This window comes from Pteropus alecto, unplaced genomic scaffold (genome assembly GCF_000325575.1).
Source record: "Pteropus alecto unplaced genomic scaffold, ASM32557v1 scaffold398, whole genome shotgun sequence".
In the NCBI taxonomy this organism is placed as follows: Eukaryota; Metazoa; Chordata; class Mammalia; order Chiroptera; family Pteropodidae; genus Pteropus; species Pteropus alecto.
In genome coordinates, this window is record NW_006442497.1 from 1,040,049 (window position 1) to 1,060,653 (window position 20,605).

The 20,605-nt window shown below is 54.7% G+C and overlaps 2 protein-coding genes across 2 annotated transcripts; both read right to left on the reverse strand.

The window, feature by feature from the left end:
* Positions 1–357: 357 nt before the first annotated feature.
* Positions 358–14,808, reverse strand: MYBBP1A (MYB binding protein 1a). The gene is made up of 26 exons (XM_006922215.3): positions 14,551–14,808; positions 14,257–14,352; positions 13,433–13,516; positions 13,256–13,330; positions 13,047–13,154; positions 11,938–12,113; positions 11,609–11,776; positions 11,367–11,484; positions 9,779–10,074; positions 9,387–9,497; positions 8,687–8,812; positions 8,306–8,473; positions 8,117–8,216; positions 6,941–7,037; positions 6,663–6,814; positions 6,234–6,317; positions 5,994–6,143; positions 5,728–5,901; positions 5,480–5,637; positions 3,964–4,216; positions 3,618–3,752; positions 3,469–3,537; positions 2,624–2,737; positions 2,333–2,434; positions 1,213–1,361; positions 358–1,032 (listed from the first exon to the last, which is right to left on the reverse strand). The coding sequence occupies exons 1-26, from the start codon at positions 14,755–14,757 to the stop codon at positions 453–455; spliced, it is 4,050 nt and encodes a 1,349-aa protein (XP_006922277.1). The 5' UTR covers positions 14,758–14,808; the 3' UTR covers positions 358–452.
* A 1,036-nt stretch (positions 14,809–15,844) lies between these two features.
* GGT6 (gamma-glutamyltransferase 6) lies at positions 15,845–19,944 on the reverse strand. Its single transcript, XM_006922216.2, has 4 exons — positions 18,533–19,944; positions 17,729–17,931; positions 17,527–17,640; positions 15,845–17,204 (listed from the first exon to the last, which is right to left on the reverse strand). Exons 1-4 carry the CDS (start codon positions 18,790–18,792, stop codon positions 16,159–16,161), a joined length of 1,623 nt encoding a protein of 540 aa, XP_006922278.2. The 5' UTR covers positions 18,793–19,944; the 3' UTR covers positions 15,845–16,158.
* Between the last annotated feature and the right edge of the window lie 661 nt (positions 19,945–20,605).

Sequence of the window (20,605 nt, forward strand, 5' to 3'; positions counted from 1 at the left end):
GGCTCCTGTAGGAAAGCTGCCCAGGGGTGGGGGGCACGAGGAGTGGTCACACCTGTGCTCAGCCAGTGTGGTGGCTGGCACTGCACTGGCAGTGTCTACCTGTGCAGACCCGCCTCATCACCAGAGCCCTGGACCTGGCCCACATCACCGGGGGCTAAAGTCGCAGCCCCATACGGCTCAAGTTGTATTCTGGGCTAAGAAACAGACCAGCCAGAGAGCCGAGGGAGGGCCCAGCTCAGGGCCAAGGTCTCTGCACCCACCCTGGGACTACGTGGAAAAGGACTCGGGTTGTGTTTGCTGCAGCAATACCTCCCGGCAGGCTGACAGCAAACCCTCTCCATCCCCGGTGCCAGAAGGTAGTACCTCACACAGTGGCTTGTTTATTAAAATCATGGTTAAAAAACAGGAGTCTCTCTGGCTGATAGGGAGGGGCGGAAGAGCAAGGCCTGCACTCAGGACTTTCTCTCCTTCCTCATCTGTGCTTTCTTTTTCTTGGCCCCAGTCTGGAGGAGGCTCGGGCTCTTGCTGGCCAAAGACAATCTTGCCTTTTTCTGCGGCAGTGCCGAGTGTGGCGACTTGCCTGAGACCCCCTTTTTGGGCAGCTCCTTCTGATGCTGCTTTTCGCCAGCAGGCTCTGTAGGGGACACAAAGGTGTCTCCATTCACCTGGGACAGCTTCCGATTTTTCTTCTGTAGCTTTGGGGTCTTGGCAGGGGTGCTGGGGTTTGCGGCAGGGGGCTCTGGGTCCGGACTCTTGATGGCAAGACTCCTGGCAGCAGGAGTCCCATTGACCTGGGCCTGGGCTGCGACCTTAGCTTTCATCCTCTTCTTCCTCTTCTTGCCGGTGCTGGGGGGCTGGTCCCCACTGATGGATGTAGGCTTGGCATTCTCCTCTTGTGTGGTGCCCTCAGACTTGCGTTTCTTGCGCTTCTTGGTCTCTGGCAAGAAACCCTTTTTCTTTCGCTTCATGCTGATGGGGTTCTGTGTGGCACTGGGGACTTCCTTGGCATCCTTCTTCTCTGACTTGGGACGCCTAGGAGAAAGTGAGCAAAGTAAGGCAGTGACCAGCGAGAGCACGAGTGACCTACACTTCTGGTCCCAGGTAACCTAAACTGCCCAAAGCTCCCATACTGGGGCACGTACATCAGAATGTGGGCAGTGTGAGGGTCTCTCCAGTCCCCCCCAAGGTGTGTGTCCTCCTCCCTGAACCTACTGGACTCCGAGGATCTTCATGGCCTGCCAGTAGAGGTCATAGAGGCGGCTAGACCCGGTTGAGTGCTCTCCTTGCTGCACCCTCTGTTGCAGGTTTGGCTGCTGGCTCTGCAGCACGCTCCGGATACAGGTTAGGTCCACAGTCAGCTTCTGCAGAGGAGTGGGAAAGCTGTGGCTGCAGTGGAGATGGGAAGCAGGGCCTCTTCCCAGCTCTTGGTCCCCAGTCGTCCCACCCTAGCCTAGTTATCGCTGCCTCTCCAGTGACCCCATGTCCCCTTCTGACCCTTGGCTACTGCTTCTGCCTGTAAATCACAGTTCCTTGTACCTTAGGAATGGAAAAAAGAACCCCAGGTGCCATGTTTGTTCCCTCTTCCCAGAGTCAGAAGGCCCAAGCTGATTCCTCACCACCCACTCAGTCCTCCCCTTGGCAGCTCTGGCCCACTCACTTTTGAGAACACCATGCAATGACCTCAGGTGGCTAGAATCTTTCTTCCCATCTCACCCTCCCTGCCACATACTGAATGGATTATTTTGAAACCCACTGGATTCCAGAACACTCCACTCTCCTGGGTTTTTACTACCACTCCAAGCACTGCTTCTCAGGTCTGCCCGCTGTTCTGCAAGGCCCTGGCCAAGGCCCTGTCTTCTCCCTCTAGTACTTCTCAGAAAGCTTGCCCTGCACATGGGTTTTGACCAGTATCTATGCTAAGGACTCCCAAACCTTTCTCTCTGGCCCAGATGGAGGGAACCAGACACTCATCCACAGCTGCCTTCTGGCCCCAATTCTGATGGCTCCCTGCTCCTTCTCTGCAGGCCTGGAAACCTGGCTCCCTCCTAATAGTTGCCAACCAGGAATCTTCTTCACTGTCTCCCATGGTCCTCAGCCCTCCCAGCCCTTTCTCAGATTTCTTACTGGGGTACGACAGCGTGGACACGGGTATGGCACTCTCCCCTCCCAGGTCAATCTCCTATGTCCGTGGCTCTCTAACCACCCAAATAAAAACAGCCCATGTTCCTCCCCTGGCATTCAGAACCTTCCTCATGACTCACCGGCTGGCCCTTACCTTTGCTGAAACTGGTCCCTCTTGCCTAGTGACCTCCTTCCTGAGCCCACGGCTCACCTCATGATTGATAATCCGGAAAAGAGCGTTGAGCAGCTCCAAGGAAGACCGCTCCTTCAGGTGCTCTGACTTCGTCTGCGCCTCACCCAGCGCCCGCAGGTTCTAGGGAGAAGGCAGTCAGGCTGAGCCACTCTGGAGAGCTGCCTGAAGCCATTTCCCATACCAGAGCCCACAGCCCAGAGGGAAGAAACACTTCCTGGGGCAACCCCAAACCCACCTCCAGGCTTAGGGTCCCAGTAATCCTTGCTCCTTGGCTCCTGACGGTACGGGAGGGAGTTCTGTGGCTCTTACCTCAGTGACCTTTGCCAGGATCTGACCAACCAGCTGCTCCCACTCAGGGTCCTCAAAGCACAGTCTCAGCTCCCGAATGGGCAGGGTCTTCTGCAGTAGCAGGCAGGCCTGGGCCTGGGGTGGGGAAATGTGGTTGCCAGAAGCCTCGCTGCATGTGGCTAAGGCTTAAGAAACCATAGGGGACCCTAAGGGCTCTCGGAGCCTGCTGAGCATCTACTAAGGCCACGGCAACTTTAGGCTGTGTGTGAGGGTATGCTTGCTGCTCTGGGTCCAACCTGCCTGGGTTGTTACCACAAAAGTTCTGGGCTTAGTAATCATCTACTCCTGTCCCACCTTCTCAAGTAGGCGGGGAAACGAAAGCCTGAAGGGAAAGCAAGGGCTCTTAAATAGACAGAGGTGGCAATCCAGATTGAGACAGTATCTGACTCTTACTTCTCAGTACTGTCTTCCTCCAGCCTTCCCAGCCCCCTTGTCCCGCTCCTGGCTACTCCCCCGACCCACCCTGGGGCTCACATGTCAGCCCAGACCCTGAGCAGACAGGGGCTTCCTCTGTGCAGGTCAGACTGTGAGTGCTAAGGAGTCAGAGAGCTCAGGCCACATGGGAAGTGGCGGCAGCAGGAGCAAAGCCGCCTACACTCCCGTAACTATACAGTAGGGGATGGGCTGGCCAGGTCAGAGGGGCGGGGCTGGGCTGGGCTGGGCTGGGCCTGGCTGGGCCTGGCTGGGCCCTCCTGTCCCACCCTTACCCTCACCAGGGCAGCATTCCTGGCCCTAACAAATATCCATCCAAAAATGAGTCAGGTGAGTAACTCAGGCCCTGAGCTAGGATTTGGGAAGGCCCTTACCTGATGGCGGGGACGCACTTGGCCTGTCACATGCTGAACCACAACGGGGAGCAGGCTCTTACAGAGCACCTAGGGAGGGAATGACAGGGTTGAGATGGGGGACTAGGCTGAGCCAGGGCTCCAAGGGGTGGGCCAGCCCCTACACTCACCGGGTGCCGGGAGAAGAGACTGAGGAACATGGGAATGGTGAGTGGGCTATTGCGCTTGGTCAGGAAGGAGCTCAGTGCTGATGAGTAGACTGGGGTCACGAGGCTTAAATCCAAGCAGCTGGTAGCCTGGGCCACCTGAGAGAGAGCTGGTGTGATGCCAGGGAGAAGGGGTCCCTGGTATGGGAACAGAGCCTGGCTGCCTTCAGAAAGTTGAAAGCTGGGTTCTTGGAAGTCATTGCCTCAACTCCCCATCTGTGAAATGAGCGATGGTCCCGGCCTGCTGCCGGCACTTGCTCCTATCTACTGTCTTTCTAGGCCAAGCCTTCCTGGGCCAGGGCCTGCTCACCTTGGGGCCCTTAGGCTTAGTGCTGGTATCAGTGCCTGCTTTCTCTTTCTTCTGGGTCTTACAGATGGAACTGTCAGCAGTGTTGCCCTTCAAGACCCGCAGCAGGTAGAGAGAGGCGTTGAAGTAGTAGAGAGAGATGGAAGAGTCGGCCTGGTGACTAGCCTGCTGCACCAGACGCTCTACCTGGGTGTACAGAGTCTCCACGCAGTTGCCCACATCATGACAATAATGCCGGGAGCGGCACAGGTGATGTCTGTGGGGTAGTAAGGGGCAGAACGGGTTACAACATTCTTTCTACCCTTGCTCCCTGCCGAGCAGAGCCAACCCCAAGAATAGGGGTCCCAAGTTCCATTTCATAGGAAAACAGACAACTAGAGAAGAAAAGGGATCTAAGGATGCAGAGGGAGGCCCAAAGCTACCTACAGATTTGCTGAGGACAAGCCAGCGGGGAAACTGGCTCCCTAAACTGAGGCTGCACCATGGTCCACATCTCCTGTCTACATCTGTCTCTTGTGGGACAGTGGCTTTTAAGTCCTTTGTAAAGCAAGACCACGGTCTGTGTGCTCCGCAAGGCTGCGAACAGAGTAGGGATGAAAGGGAGTCCTTTGTAAAGCAAGACCACGATCTGTGTGCTCAGAACACTCTGTGGCTCCGCAAGGCTGCGAACAGAGTAGGGATGAAAGGCAGGACACTGAACAAGCCCAACATCACTCAAGCAGGTGATACGGAGAACTAGCTCAGAAAGTGTGGCCTAGGGCTCACAAGGGAGCAGTGTTGGGGGATGCACTATCTGTTACACCCTCACTAACCTCTCTATGCTATGCACTCCGCATCTCAAGTCCCTAGGCCTTCAAGTCCCCCCAGCATCTCTGCACTTCAGAAGGCAGGTCTGTATCTGCCACCTACATCACCCCTCTTGCGGGGCTCCCTGCTCTAGTGCAGCCCATGCTGCTGTCCATTTCCTCAAAGGCAAACCAGCCCCTGGTCATGCTGAGGCCTCTTATGTTCCAGCTGCATCTGACCAGCTTCCTTCTGAACCCTTTCTGCCCTGTGGCCTCTGGGCCCGATGAACTCTATAGCTCCCAGCACTGCTGACATCCTTCCAGGAGGCCTTCTCTGGCACCTTGACACTTGTTTAGTGCTTCCACCACTTTGCACTCCCACTGTCTCCTATTCAACCCCCACCACAGCCCCAGGATGTCACTTCCAAAAGACCAGTCTGGTTTCCCAAAAGCAGTGACTCTGAGGGCAGAGATGGGACTGGGGGCCCCTGAGGATGGCGGGTCTGGTGGAAAGCTGGTGCTTGCTAAGTGTCAGAGAACAGATAGATGAATTAAGGGCTGTGTGTATTAGTAAGTGACACATGATTCCGGGGCAGAGCAGTGAGCCTTGAGAGCCAAGTGGGCCAACTCTGGAAACTTGGCTCCTACCTTTCCTACTCGGGAAACTCTAAAGGCCTGGTGTTCCTCCGAGCTCTGGTTTTGGGGCATGTTGGTGGCCCCTTGCTTGCACTCACGTGAAAATGCGGGCGGTCTTGTGCAGGAGGTCCTGTTCCTGCTTGGTGCTGCTGGTGCGCATGCTGCGCCGGATGATGTTCAGCAGCGGCTCGAGAAGGTCCAGGACCAGGGGGTTCTCGGGCTGCTTGGTCACCAGCACCTCGATCAGGTCCAGGACCTATGACCAGGACAGGTGGGCTCAGCCAGGAGTGGGAGTGCATGCAGAGGAAGGGGAGAGGCAGGTGACTAGACTGGTTCACAGGCTCACCCTGATCTGAAAGTCCCGCCGGAGTGCCTTCTCCTTCTGTATTTTGTTCTTCTCGTCCCTCCGGGCCTGAATGCGTAGCTTCTGCTCAGCAAAGAGACTGGCGAGGTTCTGGTCCAGAGCCATCATGGCCTCATCCCCCACCTCTTCCTCATCATCCTCATTGTCCACTCCACCCTAAGAAACAGATGCCCAGTAAGCGGCCTGGGCTCCCGCAGGCACAAGAAGGCATAGACAGGGACAGGAGCCCCTCCGCAGCTTCTGCTCACCAGTGCCTTCCCTGCCTGCAGCACTGCCATCAGCTGCTCCCGGAAGCCTGGGTCCACATCCCCATCCCGATCTTCCTCGTCACTCTCCTCCTCATTGCTTTCCTCCTCACTCTCAGAGTTTTTGTTGTCCTCACTGTCCGAGGTCTTGTCCTGTGGGTGGCCACGGGTGCCGGGGAGTCGCACCTCCCCATCGCCCACCATGTGTCTGCCCACCCTGCCCTGCCCCTCGATGGCAAGTACCTCCTCATCCTCTAGCTGCTTCTCGGAATCGTCCGTGACCACCACATTGTCATCCTCATCCTGGCTCTGCTCTGGGTTTAGCACCTGCCGGGTATTCCCAGATAGCTGACCCTTTACCGTCCTCAGACCACTGGGCCCTCTTGACTGCCTTCCCTGAACATGCCCCTTCCAGTCTTGGTTAAGAGAGAAAAATGGAGCCCAGGAGGAAGGGGCACATCTTCCAATGCCCAGGGCCAGCACCTCCTTGACAGACATGATGAACACTCAGCACACCCTGAACAGGCTTGTACAACAGCAGAGTTTGAGTGAGGCCGCCACCCGCTCTGCAGATTACAGTAAGGACAATGGGCTGATACAATAGTGCTGGTGCAGCCTGGTACTTGGGACAGCCGCATCCCGGGAGCCATTTCCCCAAAGGTCCCAACTTACATCCAGGATTAGCTGCAGGGCACGTGGAGTCAGGTGGGAGCAGATGTGGCTAAACACGCTCCGAGCCACCTGGCGAATCAGGTGGCTAGGCTGGGCCAGGAGGGCCAGGAGGATCTCCACCAGCACCTCCACCCATGGTGGCTCTTGGGGGTCTGCAAGTGGGGAGAGGGCTGAGTCTAGGCAGGGCACAGCTGCCCAACTCTGGGTCCCTACTGTGCCCAGGTCATGCTCTTCTCCTTCCCCTATGCCTTCCCATTCAGGAACAATGACCTACTTACTGGTGGCCTTGGAGCGGGTGCGGCGTGTCTTCTCCCCCAGGCCCTTCTTGATGCAGGTCTGGATGTCACCTAAGAGGTCGCAGCTCTCTGTGGGAGACTATGGGTAGGACAGAAATCAGGAGCCAGGCCCCATTTCTAGCCTTTGTTGAGCTAAAGGAAGGGCTAGCCAAGTGGGAGCAGCTGGCATCAGAACCTGCCTTGGCCAGTTACCCACACCATTCAGAATAGAGGACTTCCGCTAGAACCAGGTGATGACCTGACACCTAACATGCAGTCACTGGATTTGAGAGACCTCAGGGAACATGGAGCCCAACTTCATGTTAGGGTCATTGGCCTCACAATTCGAAATTTTAGATTTTTCCTCCCACACCTGGCTCAACATTATTACAAATAACTCGAATATCACTAATTTAACTAATTTAAACTGACTTAACCCTTCTTGCTGGATATATGCCCAGACTCCTGCCACCCACCCTCCTTGACCATCCTTGGGGGATGAAGGGGAGGCTCTGAAAACAGTCTCTGTGATTATGGTACTACAAAGGCAGACTTTTCCCTCTTAATACAGAAAGGGGCTTCAATGTTTGGGCTGCAGTGATAGAATAAGGGCCAGAATAAAAGCCCAGAACCCTGGCCGTCTCTGTCCCCAGCTTCCTGGCCGTAGCTGGGCACCTTTTATTCAGTAGTTTGACACACCCTTGGTCCAAGTCAAGCTCAGATATCCCAGGGTCTGGGACAGGCTCAAAACGTGTCCCCAATTACCAGGGCCCCAAGGCATAATGCTAAGGAGCAGAAGGGGCATCATGGCTAACCTTTACCCACACAACTCATTCACGGGCTGGGCCTAGAGTTCCTGGGGCCTGGAACAAGATCCACAACCAAGAGGCCAGAAGGGAGCAATATCTCCTCAGACTACTTAAGACCCAAAGTAGCCTTGTAAGAGCCTCATACGATGTGAGAGGAAAACCTCTGGAGAAATGAGAATGTAGTCAGGAAGAAACCATGAGGGTCAAGAGTTGCTGGCACTAAGCTCCATCCAGGACCAGCTGGCCTAGGATACCTGCCAAGTTCAACTTCCCTGAGCCTTTCCTGGCAAAGCCCTCAAGCCTCTCAAGAGGAAACCTGTCATGCCCCAGACCCCATATCTCTAACTCCTTCCCTTCTAGATGGCCGTACCTTGAAGAGGTGGATGCCCACCAAGAGTAGGAGGTGCTGGAAAGCAGTGGCCTTGGCCTCTGAGGAGCGAGCCTCCAGTTCCTTCAGAGTCTGCAGCATCCTGGGCAAGATGGGTATGCTCTCAGGCCACTGCTGTTAGTGTCAGACACCAGAGTGCCCCACCAATCCCCTGGAAATCCTGACCCTCACCGGTCCCAGGCCTGGCGCTGCTGCGTAGTGAAGGGTGCCAGGGGGGCCACGTTGCGGCTGTGGTTCAACAACATATCTGCAAACTGTACCAGGCGGTAGGTCCACGGCTGTCTGTCCTGGGTCTGCTCCGGTGCCTGCCTAAACTGTGTACTAAGGGTCTGCAGCAGGCTGGGTTGGGGTCAGGGTCATGGGCTGGGTCAGTGAACATGGCCATCTCAGTGAACATGGCCATCTTCCTCCCGCCCCACGCCCTGACCCACTAGAACTCACTGGGCCTTAAGTTTCTTCCAGCTTAGAACTGGAGAAAGCAAGCATCCTCAAGGCCGCCTTCCCACCCTGCTCACCCACTCTCAGACCTCTCCCACGCTGCCCACGGCCCACCTGAAGAAAGCATTGCTGACCACCTCTCGGGCCCGGCCCTCCATAGGGAAGGAGAACTGCTGCTCCGTTTCTGGGATCTGGGATGTGGGCTTCTTTTTTTCAAAGAATGAGTGAAAGAAACAAAACCTGGGGAGAGTAGAGCAACCCATGTTGCCGAGGTTAGTGCCACCTGTTTTTACCAGCCTCTCCTCAGATGGCACCACTGAAGGACAGGAGGAGAAGGTAGCCACACTTCTTGATGAGAAGTGGACATTTCTCAAATCTTGATCCAGAATCCCTCCCTTGGAACCAGACACAAGGCTGTGTGGCCTCAACCAAATCACACCATCACTTCTACTAACACAGGTGGCTCCTTCTTGGGACTGTACTGAGGGCTGAATAAGCACCTGACACAGATGAGGCTGGTGTTGAGGCTTCCCTGACACTGTCGGAGGATGTACAGAGGCTGCTTGTGGTGACAGCCTGAGCCTTTGAGGCCTCTTCGGCCCCACATTTCCTGGGTTTGTTCCTTTCACAGGCTTCCAAAAAATTTCTCCTAGATCCTCTTCTGCTTAAGGGGCAGGAATGGCTTGCCTGCTTCCCATAGACAACTTGACTCCAAGGTTTCTGGCTCCAGGGAGACCCAAACTAGGACTAGGCAAGAGGTCAACTCTTTGGCAGCCCCACCCATAGGGAGTTGAGGTTTGAGCATGTCTCACACCTGGCCACTTCTTCAATCAAGGCCTCCTCCTTCTCCAAGTGCAAGCTGTCTACGATGCTGACCATGCGGAGAATGATCCACTTCCGCAGCCGGTACACAGCACGCTCAGGCCTGGAAAGCAGAAGCCAGGTTACAAGAGCCATTTAGAGATGGCAAAAATGGTACTCCTTTAACTCACTTTGGAGACTGGAATACTGAGATCTCTACCCACTGAACACCAGCATGTGAACACACGGGAGGAAACTGAGCCTTCTTTGAGAGCTAAGGCTCACCTCCTCCCCTTTTCCGCCCTTCCATGGAACCTTGATACTGGTCTTTGGGCTCAGCAGGCCCAGGAAGCCAACTCCTGAGCCCTAGGCCCCTCCTCACCCCCAATCCCTGGGCCCACTCACCCATGGAGTGAAGCATCCTGGGCTTTCTTCTGGTTGCTGGTGCTGAAGTCCACCAAGGAGTCCAGGTCAGGCTGGAGAAACATGTCCCGCAGCCAGGCCACGTAGCCCTTGAGGGCAGAGGCATTTAGGGACCGCACGACCCGCCAGAAAGTAGGCACGACTGGGAGGCCCTGGTTGGTGACGGACGTGAAGGCTACTACCACAGCCAACTGTCGTTCAGGGTCATCCCGGCAGCCTTCTAGGAAGGTTCCCACATACTCATTCATCTCTGGAGCAAACTTGAACTGGTTTGGGAACTGCAAGAGTCAGGCACAGCATTGTCCAACATTCCTGCCAGCCTTTTACCCATCAGGGTAAACCAAAGCCCAGGAAGCCTCCTTCCCTTCTAACAGCCAGGCTGAGTTGCCCTATCTCCCTAATGCTTCTTTCTGCCTGGCATAAAGGCCTCTCTGACCTCACCTCCGACCCCAGAAGGCCTCTCCCTCCCACCTCTCACTAGATCAGGGCAGGCTGTTTTCTGGGCTCGAGGCAGGGCAGAATAGTGGTTCAGAGTCCAGACTGGGCCATCAAACTGACCTGGGTTCAACTCCTACTTCTGTAAACTCCTAGCTGTGAGACTTAAAACCTAATCCCTCTTGTATGCTTCCTGTGTGCTGGGCACCACGCAACATGTCTTTGTGTAGCAGCTTGTTTCACCTTTATAACGACCCTTTGCAGTAGGCCTCCTTTTATCATTTTATAGAAGTGAGGCACAAAGAAGCTTAGAAGTCATTCCAAATGGTACATCTGGGATGCGGACCCAGTCAGCCTGGCCTTGCAGCCACGCTCTTCACCACTGCTCTCTACTTTGTGACTTGTCCCTCGCCCAGAACTCTAATAGGAACGCGGCTCTCCAAAGCTGCTTGTAAAGGGGAAACGAGCTGGTGAGAGGAACAAGCTCAGGAGCATGTCCTGTGCAGTGGGCACTGCTTTAGGTGCCTGGTGGGTATTAACTGGATATCTTCATAACTCTGAGGAAGCACTGCTCCTCTTGTCTCACAAGGAAGGGAAGCAAACTACACAAGGTCATAAAGCTAATGAGCAGTGGAGCCAGGACTGGGACCTGGTAGTCTGGTCCATGCTCTTATCGCCACTTGACAGACATTCTTGTTGAGTGCTTAGCTTAGTGTAGGATGCATGGACAGTGCTCAGAACAACACTGATGATGAAGACTACTCTCCTTATTGTAACACAAAGGTGGATGGAGGTCTGGATAGACCACAGGCTGTTCATGTCTCTGGTGAGGGGCCTGAGAGCAGATGGGCTGACCTTGTCAAAACTCCATTCAGAGGGAAAGAAGGGGCAGGGGGCTCAGATAGCTCACTTTACCCAAAGGCAAGGGACATCCAGGTCCCAGGCCCCTCCCAACAACAGCTGTGCTTGCCCATCCCAGGTAGGACCAGAGACAGGAAGACCCAACACTGGACCAAAGAGTAGCCCTCTTTTCCAGAAGTTGGCTGATTCCTGAGGCAGCCCATACCCCTTGGCAGGAAGCAGCCCCATTGCCTGGCCCTTTCTGGCAGTGTTGGGCTGTGTGGGTGGCACCCACCTTAGCAGTAACCATGTGCTCCCCGTAATGTCTAATGACGTCTCCTCGCATCACCAGCTGCAGCTGCTCCTTGGACAGCAGGGGCAGGGCAGCACCCAGCAGGCGGAAACACAGGTAGCTAAGTGGGTACATGATAAAATCTGGTCAGAGCCCTCAGTTCCCCTGGGTGGATCTTGAGACCGCTGGTCCATCACTGCTTAACAGAGAAGGAGGGGTGGAGAGCGGACAAGCACATCACATACCTGGCTGGCCAGAACTGCTTCTTCAGTAGCCCTTGTTCCACGACTTCCTTCCAGAACCGTGGGAACTTGTCCTCCTGAAGTGCCAGGCGGAGCAGGTCCAAAGCCACGGCAGGCAGCTTGCGTTCCTTCTTCACGGAGGTGGCAGCCATCTTTAGCACAGTCACCAATCTGTGGAGGGCAGAGGGGATGACTCAGGGGGCACCCACTGAACAGATAAGGACCGGTGTTCCCAGAGCAGCAGGGACATCCCCAGGCCATACCACATACCTATAGATAGCCAAATGCAGCCCCTTGGCCCCAGGGAGTCCACCCACCCACCTCCCTCACACCTGGGGATATTCTCATCCGAGAATAGGTTGACTGATCCCATCAGCTTCTCGAGCTTCGTGGGCACCTTCTGCTGGGCCAAGAGGAAGAGCTCCAGGTGCTCAGGCGAGCCAAGTACTGAATTCAAGTCAGCCTTGAGGACCTTTGGCAGGACCTCCTGCAATGTGGCCTCCGGGACCTGGGTGTGGAGACAGGTTGAGGGAGGGTGGCTCCCCCACAGCATCCTTTGAAGTGAGCTCCCAAGAGGTCCCTGGCACAGTGCCAGTCTGAGGTGGGAGAGCCACAACCCACTTTGTTAGGCATCAGAATCATCAGAGGGCATTTGTTAAAAAGCTTAAATTCCCAAGTTCCAGGAAGCTGGGTTTTTAAACAAGCACCCCACTGATGCTAATTGGCCAAGTGCCACTGTTTTAATTATTCTTCTTTTGGGTTTTTCAGGACTAGCCCGTTTCTTATACAAGAAGCACCAAGTGGAGAGCTAGGGTTCAAATTCAGGTCCTTCTGGCTCTGTGGCCAGGGCTGTGCAGAAAGCTGGGGCCCATGACACTGCTGTCCCTGCCTTTTCCTCAGCAGCAAAGGGTTCCAGGTACTAGCCTACTTCCATTCCCAAGTAGGGTAGTGGGGGTCCCTAAGGGGTCAACTCTGCTCAATACAATAGCAAACATGTTAATATACTTGCCACATGCCAGGGGCTGTTCTAGAATTGCACTGTCCAATATGGCACCCACTGGCCATATGTGGCTACTGAGCACTTGAAATGTGCTAATCTGAATGAAGATTTGCTGTAAGTGTAAAACACATACTGGCTTTCGGAGGCTTAATACGACAAGAAAAACGTAAACTATTTCTACAGCTTTTTATACCACTGCATGTTGAAATAATACTTTAAATCATTTCGACAACCTAACAGATATACTGGTTAAGTTAAATGTTACTAAACTATAAATGTTTCTTTTTACCTTTCCAACAGTTACTAAAAAGTTGTCAAATCACACACTTGTTTTTCTATGGGGCAGTGCTGCTTTAGAGCTTTTCCATGTATTAACTTGTGTCTTCTCCACGTCTGTAATGAGCAGCACTACCCTAGGGCCCAAAGCCAGTAAGCCTGTACCTCAGAGAGGATATCCACCAGGGCCTTCTGGGGCTGCTCCTGCAAGTGGTTGTAGTGCTGGGCTAGGGCTTGCAGCAGCTTCACTGACTTCATCAGTGCTTCTGAGTCCTGGTACCCACAAAGAGGGAGAGAGTATAAGTAGGACATGCCACTGTCCCCCGCCACTCCCAAGCCAGTCCACATACCTCCTGTGCCCCCAAAGCTCTTACCTTCACCAGCCTGCCTGACTGAAAGAGGGCTAGCACCCCAAACAGGTTTGCAAAGAGAGCAGGTCTCATCATTGCCTAGAAAAGGATTCCAGGAGCCGGTGAACTGGTGAATTCTCCAAGGGCCCAAGAATTCCCCACCCTAGGGCTGCTGACCTCCCTGGGGCCACTAAATCTCACCTTTTTAACTTTCTGCAGATCATGTTTCTCCTGTATCTGCTGCAGGATGCTGCACAAGGGGATGTCTTCAAAAGACTGTAACAACTGCCAGGAGTCATGACAGGAGGGAGAGGGGGGGCTCAGGCAAGTGGCCCTGCCACATCCCAAAAGACCTCAACCTCCTCCAACATCTCCCTTCAGCTTCTGCCCAGAAGCCTTAGGCCCCTGCTCTCACCCCAAGAATGCCTTTGAAGCTGCTCACTGCCCTCTGAGAAGTGCTAACGATGGAACATGCTGCTCAGGTGGAGCTGAATCTTGTCTCTGCCCCCTGCCTACCTGGGCTACAGCAAGTACCTCCTTTGGCCCCTAGATTGCTCAGCTGAGATTCCTGGACACTATCCCCATAGCCTGCTCTGAGCTCCCCCTAGGCTGATCTTAAAGGACGGATCTTTATTGCCCTTCCAGTTGTCTAATTTCCTCAGAGGTGGCTGATAAATGGCTGAGTGCCCCTTGGAAACGGAGGGTCCTGAACCTTGCAGAGGAAAGGAGATCCACTCCAAAGCTTACTACCCTCAGTAAATGTACCTCAGAAGCCAGTCAACCCATGCATCAAAAAGAAAACTGCTCAACTTTCCATTCCACCTGCTGGGGGTTCTCTGTAGACAGGCCTTGCTCACTTTCTCCACTTCCACTAGGGCCACCTCCAGTCAGCTCAGATGCCACCCTCCCACTCCCAACTTCTCCCTCGGACTACTGACTCCTCTTTCTGCAGCTGAGACATTTGCCCTCCTCATTCCCCACCGTTTTGAGCGTGGCTAGGCTCGTTCCAGGAGTGACCGTCTCACCTGGGCCAGGGCTAGACTGTAGCAGGGCCGAGCGGTTTCTCGCCCTACTCCGAGCCCAGTGATTAGGCGCTTCAGGGCGTACTTCATTTCGGACCCCTGTGGAACCAATCACATTTCCGGGTCGACCAGCGAGCCGCAAGAATCGCACCACACTCGCCCACTCTCGTCCCTCGGACCGCGTTCACCTGGGCATCCAGGTTCGCGACCACGTGTCCCCAGTCCCAATTCCTGGTGCCCACCGCCACATCTTTGCTGAGACCTACACAGACCCTGCCCCAGGCATCGCCACCCTACCACTGGTCTTGTGCGCAGATATTCCAGCAGCTTCTCCGTGGCCTCAAGACGCGTCTCCTGTTCCGGCTTCGCAATGTCCCAGAAGAAGTCCAAGAACTCGCGACTGTGCTTCAGCAGGCCATGACGGTCAGCAGGCCGAACGCTGCTTTTCGTTCCCTCTCCCAGAGACATAGGCTCACCGACGTCCTGACTTTCCATCTCCGCCATGCTCTTGGAACACGTGGGCTCTGAAGACAGCCTCTTCCGGGTCAGGTCGCAGCGCAAGCGCGCTGAATTGGGTTGGCTGCGGGGCGGAGCCTCAGCGGGGCGGAGCCGGGAGAGGCCGCGAGGGGTGGGCGAGGGGTGGGCATGGGGGCGTGGCGGGGCGGCCTGGCTCTTCTGCTTTCTCTCGGAGATCTAGAGCTTGGATTTTATTTCTAATGTGATGGGGTCATTGAAAGGTTTTATGGAGGGGCAAGCCTTGATTCTATTTACATTTTTGAAGGATTATTTTGCAGCTGTGTGCGGAGGATGGATTGTAAGAGTGCAGAGGTAGAAGCAGGAGGAACACTTAGAGACAGTGGTGGATTGGACCAGGGTACTATGAGAACAGGTCAGAGTCCAGCTAATTCGAAGCTGGTAGCGGATGATGGATGTGGAGGGAGTAAATAAGAGAGAGATGCCAGATTTGGGGCTAAAGTAAGCGGGTGGATTGTGGTCCAATTAACTGAGATGAGGAAGAATTTTCTTTACTGGAGGAGAAGATGAAGGTGGTGGGATCAAGAGTTCTATTAAATCAGAGATACCTTTTACAATATGTGTGTGTGGGGGGGATGCTATTGGTCACCCCTGCTTGTTGACCTGAGAAGCTGTCTCTGGAAGGTTGTAGTCCAGAGAGGCCCCAGCCTTAGGGGAGTTGGGGAGGTCAGAGGCAAATCTGGCCTTTAATTTCCAGAGACTCAGCTCTAACTGCTTTTGTACCCAAGCCCCTGAGGCACTTCCTACTGACACACTTAACCATTTCCTTGCTCTGCTCTCTGTTTTAGAAAGTGAGATTAAGAGGTTTACCTTGCATACATGGTGCCCTAGGAGGGAGGTAGGCAGAGCAGGGAGGAACCAAAAGACACATGCCCAGGCTCTGTCTCTCTGGAGGAGAGTTTCCTGTGCTGCCTATCAGGGAAGCCTTGACACCAGGTGCCTCAAAGACTTATGGGAAATTAACCAAGCAGGAGGAATGGGACATGGCATCTGGGAGACTTGATCTTTATTTTGTTTCCAGCCTCGTTGAGGGAGATCAGAAGAAGGGGGCCTGAAGGGGAGGACAGAGGTGCCAGTAGTACCCTAGGCTCTGCTTGACCTGCCCAGGGGTCCCAGAGCCTAGGCAGGGGTCTGGCATTCTTCCACCTTTCCTTCCCAGAGCTGGATCTGAACTCAGGGCTTGCCCCAAGCCCTGGTACTCTTTTCTGATTATCCTTAGTTTCCTTAACTGAGAAGAGCCAATCCAAGTCACTGACTAAGCCGGAGTTTGAGGGCCAGCAGTGAGCACATAGTTGATATACACTTTTTATGCCCTTCATTGCTGCTGGGCCCTCTCTGCCCTTGCCTGGGCCAACTCTTGTCCCTGCCCACTCAGAACCCCTGAAAGGGGCAGCAGCCATTGGGGATACTGGAGACATGGGCATGCTCTGCATGGGCTGCCACCTGGAGCACAGTCTCTTGGCCACAAGCGCCAGGGCTCTCTGTTGATCCTTGCTGGGCCTGGTTCTGGTTTTGGTGCTGGGTCTGAGTTTGGGGCCCAGCTAGGTGGCTGAGCAGGGCGCGAGTTGTGACTCTGGCCACTGCAGGAGTCCCTGAAGCCACCAGCCCCAACACATCGGTCTCTGTGTCATCTGGGCTACCACGAAGGATGAGGGGGCAGGACCAGGTACTAATTGCAGACTTGGCTACCAGGTTGCTGAGTAGAATCCCAGTGCTTGGGGACAGGTGTCGAGAGCCGAAGGAGCTGTTGAGTGAGGAGGTGAGAAGGAGCACAGAGCCGCTGCTGTCCACGGTGGCCAGGACACTGCTCACAGGGGTCACGGTAACTTGTAGGGGTGGTGGGCACGGGTCAGGGTGGGGCCCACTGGACCGTAGGGCTGCCTCCAGCAGTGCCAGCAGTTCTGGGCCAGCTGAGGGGCTAGGGGTGGTGAACAGGATGCCCTGGGCCAAAGGTAGCTGCAGTGCTGGCTCCAAAGTAGGCATGGGCTCAACTGAGGGTCCCTCGAGCCCCAGGTCTCTGGCTAGCAAACTCAGTAGGGCATCCCCAGCAAGGTTTGGGTTCGGGGCAAATGCTGCCTTGTGTAGCACATCTGCCAGTTTTGGATTGGTGGCTCGGGCCCCAAGGCCCAGGGGGGTCCCATCAGTGTGGCAAAGTAGTGGACAGAGTCCCTTTGTGCCTTGGGTTGCCAGAGCTTTGGCCAAGGGTGTGTCCACCAGGAAGCCCTCTTGAGCCAGCGTGGTGGGGCCCACCAGCAGACGCGGCCAGGGCAGGCGGCCGAAGTGTGTGTGCAGCAAGCGCAGGGTGGGTAGAGCTGAGGGCAGCCCAAGGCCAGGGGCCAAAGTCTGGGCTGGGCCTGACGTCAGGGCAGTTGAAATGCCTGAGGAGCTATTGTGGAAGAGGCCCCAGAACATGGCACCTGAGGGAGATAAAGGGGTCATACAGGGGTCAGGGCACTGACTAGGGTCAGGGTCACTCAGTAGCCCCAGGTGAAGGACCAATGATTTAGCCTGGGGTCAAGAGTTACTGACTAAGCCTGGAGACTGACCTGGGGTCAAGATTACAGGGACCTGGGATCAAGGGTCACAGCGTAGGGTTGGGGCTACTGGTCAAGTCTTAGGTCATGCTCACAAACCAGCCTCGGGGCAGGGCCACTGACCCTAGGCCACTGACTGCCTAGGGTCCAGGTCACCAATCACACCCAGGGTTGGGGTCACTGTCTGGGGTTGTGGGTCACTGACCTAGACCTGTGGCATGAGGATGCACCACTGCCAGACACAAAGCGGCTCCAACTCCGGCATCCACAACATTGCCCCCGGCGACAAGCAGCTCGTGGCCCAGGTGGGAGCACATGGCTGCAGCAAGGAAGGGACTATTATGTGGAGGGGCCTGGAACCAGTGACCCCATACCCTCCCTTCTCCTGAGCTGCTCCCATCACTGACCTGCAGGGCTGATGATGGCACCATGGTGGTATACGCCGGGGTGGTGGGAGTGCCCATGGGGTGGAGGGGCCACAGAGCCCACAGTTTCCGTAGAGCTACCCCTGGTGTAGAGTTGCCATGTGGCCAGGGAGAAGCTAACAGCCAATAGCAGCAGAGTGGCGACTAGTTGGGCCCAGGCCCCGGGCCGAGCACCAGCATCTTTTCTGCAGATAGTGGTATCTTGAGCCAGGGCTGGCAGATAGACACCCAAGAGCCCCAGGAAAACCCAGGGAATATTTCCCCAAAGGTTGATCCTGCTTGCAAGAGGAGTAAAAGTTTGCCAAGGAAAAAGGCCTCCTGGAAGATAGCGCAGTGTGGACAGAGATATGAAGACTAGGGAAACTGAGGACAGTTAGGGATAGGAACAAAGTCTCTGGAAAGAAGGTTGGAGAGGCAGGATTGAGCCAGTTGGTCGGCAGGCCCGACAAGGTCTTGGCAGCCTTGAGAAGCAGGGCTCAGCCAGGTGTAGTCAGGCCCCAACCAGCTCAGCAGGTGCCTCCTGCCCAAAGGGATGGGGGCTGGGAACCTTTGACAGAGCAGCTGGCAGGGCTGGTTTGGTACAAATTTTCCTTCAGACACACAGACCTTGGATTGACTGGTTCAGGCCAGGTCTGGGGCTGCAGCCCCAGTTCCCCTATTTAACCAGAAAGTTCCCGGAGCTGAGCCAAGCTCAGGATTGTCTGGCCCCCCTTAGGTACCCCAAAGAGAGGGACTTACCAGCCTCAGGCCTGAGTTGCTGGGTGCCCAGATCCCTCCCTGACTCACCCAGAAGAGTCCTGGGGCCTCCAGGGGTCATGAATAAGTGGCTCTGAAATCTCCCCTTCTTCCTCAGACTCCAAGCTCTGCTCCGAGAGCAGCAGCTTCTGGTAGAGCATGGGGCCTGCTGTGGCTTCCATGGCCCTGTGGTGCCCTCCTGCCTGCCAACCTTCCCAGCTGAGTCTCAGGAGGCCCTGCCTGAGCCAGGGCGGTGGAGACAGCCTTGGGGAGGGGTGGTGTGGAATCTGAAACAGGTTTGGGCAGGTCATGGGGCCAGGGAGGTTCCAAGTGAACCTGCTCCATTAGGACCCAGGGCCCAGGGGTTCTCATGGCAGGGAATTCAGCTCAGGGAGGTAGGAAGAGCCCAGCCTACGACCTACAGTCGTAGGTCCTGAGACCCAGGATGCTTGCTGGCTCCCTTTTTTAGAGGATGCAGACCCTGGAGCTCCTGGCCTGATCAGGACGCTAATCTAGGGAAAGTGGAGCTTGGATTGGAACTATGGTTACATTGTTGCTTGAATCAGGGCTCAGCATGTGATGTGGAGGTGTCTGGTCTCTTAGAGTAAAAGCTCAGCCTGAGGCCCCTCTAGGAGTCTGGATTTATCTGGGGAGCATCTAGTGGTGAAGACGCATCGTGTGGCTCTTATCCAGCAGGTGGCACCACAGACCTCTCAGGGAGCCACTGCCTGGAAACCATGAGTTTCCAAATTCCTTCCCTCTCTAGGATTCACAAGGACCTGTTCTGTGGCAAAATCGTAGGACAAATTATGGACTCTGGTCTCATTCTTTCTCTAATTATCTTTCTGCTGACTACTATGACTACTTCAGACCTTCTCCCACTCCCCTCCCCTGAACTCTCTGACTTGTATACTGAGTGGACAACCTTGCCTCCTCTATCACATGGACAAATCAAGGCTGATGCAAGGAGCTCCCCATATCCACCCCCAACTACAAATCCATGTTCCACATTGCTCTGTCTTTCCCATCTGGTGCAATAGCGAAGCCACCGCCCGCCTTTGGTTCTGGCCAACGCCTTCCGCCTTTTGCCTCTGGACTTCGCTATCTCACTGACTCCTACTTTCTGTAGCTTCACATCTTCTCTACTGCTTTCTTCTCAGTCGTTAAACATGGTCAAGTCCTTAAAAATTCCTCTCTTAAGTATGTGCCTAACAGACATCCTAGAACAGGGGTTCCCAACCCCGGGCCAAGGATCAGTACCGATACCAGTCAATGGAACCAGGCCACACAGCAGGCGGGGAGCTGCGGGCAAGTGAGCGAAGCTTCGTCTGTATTTGCAGCTGCTCCCCAGCGCTAGCATCACTGCCCCAGCTCCACCTCAGATCATTAGACATTAGATTCTCATAGGTGCACTGGCCCCTGGTGCCAAAAAGGTTGGAGACCGCTGTCCTAGAATGCTCTATCAGCACTAATTGGAACAGTTCCAAATTGGAAAATGAGAGCTGCGGGCACGTGAGCGAAGCTTCGTCTGTATTTGCAGCTGCTCCCCAGCGCTAGCATCACTGCCCCAGCTCCACCTCAGATCATTAGACATTAGATTCTCATAGGTGCACTGGCCCCTGGTGCCAAAAAGGTTGGAGACCGCTGTCCTAGAATGCTCTATCAGCACTAATTGGAACAGTTCCAAATTGGAAAATGCCCACACACCCATTGTCAGTAGAGTGAGTAGTGCAATCACACAGTAGAATACTCTGCAGCGGTGAGAATAAGAGATATACAATTGTACGCCATAACATAGATAGAGCTTACAAACACACTGATGGATGACAAAAGCCAGGCACCAAAGAGTACATATTTTTGCTTCTATTTATATAAAGTACAAGAACTGGTAAAACTAGTCTCTGCCATAAGAAGTCAGAAGGTGGAGGGAGCGGGCATGAGAAGGCTTCTGGATGCTGACAATGTTCTGTTTCTTAATCCTGTGTTGGTAACGAGTGTGCTGATTGTGAAAATGTATTCAGTTGTACATTTACGATGTGTGCACTTTTCTATAGGTGTATGGTATTTCAATAAAAAACTTTAAGAAAAGCTTAAGTATTTTCTATATTAGAACAACCATCACAA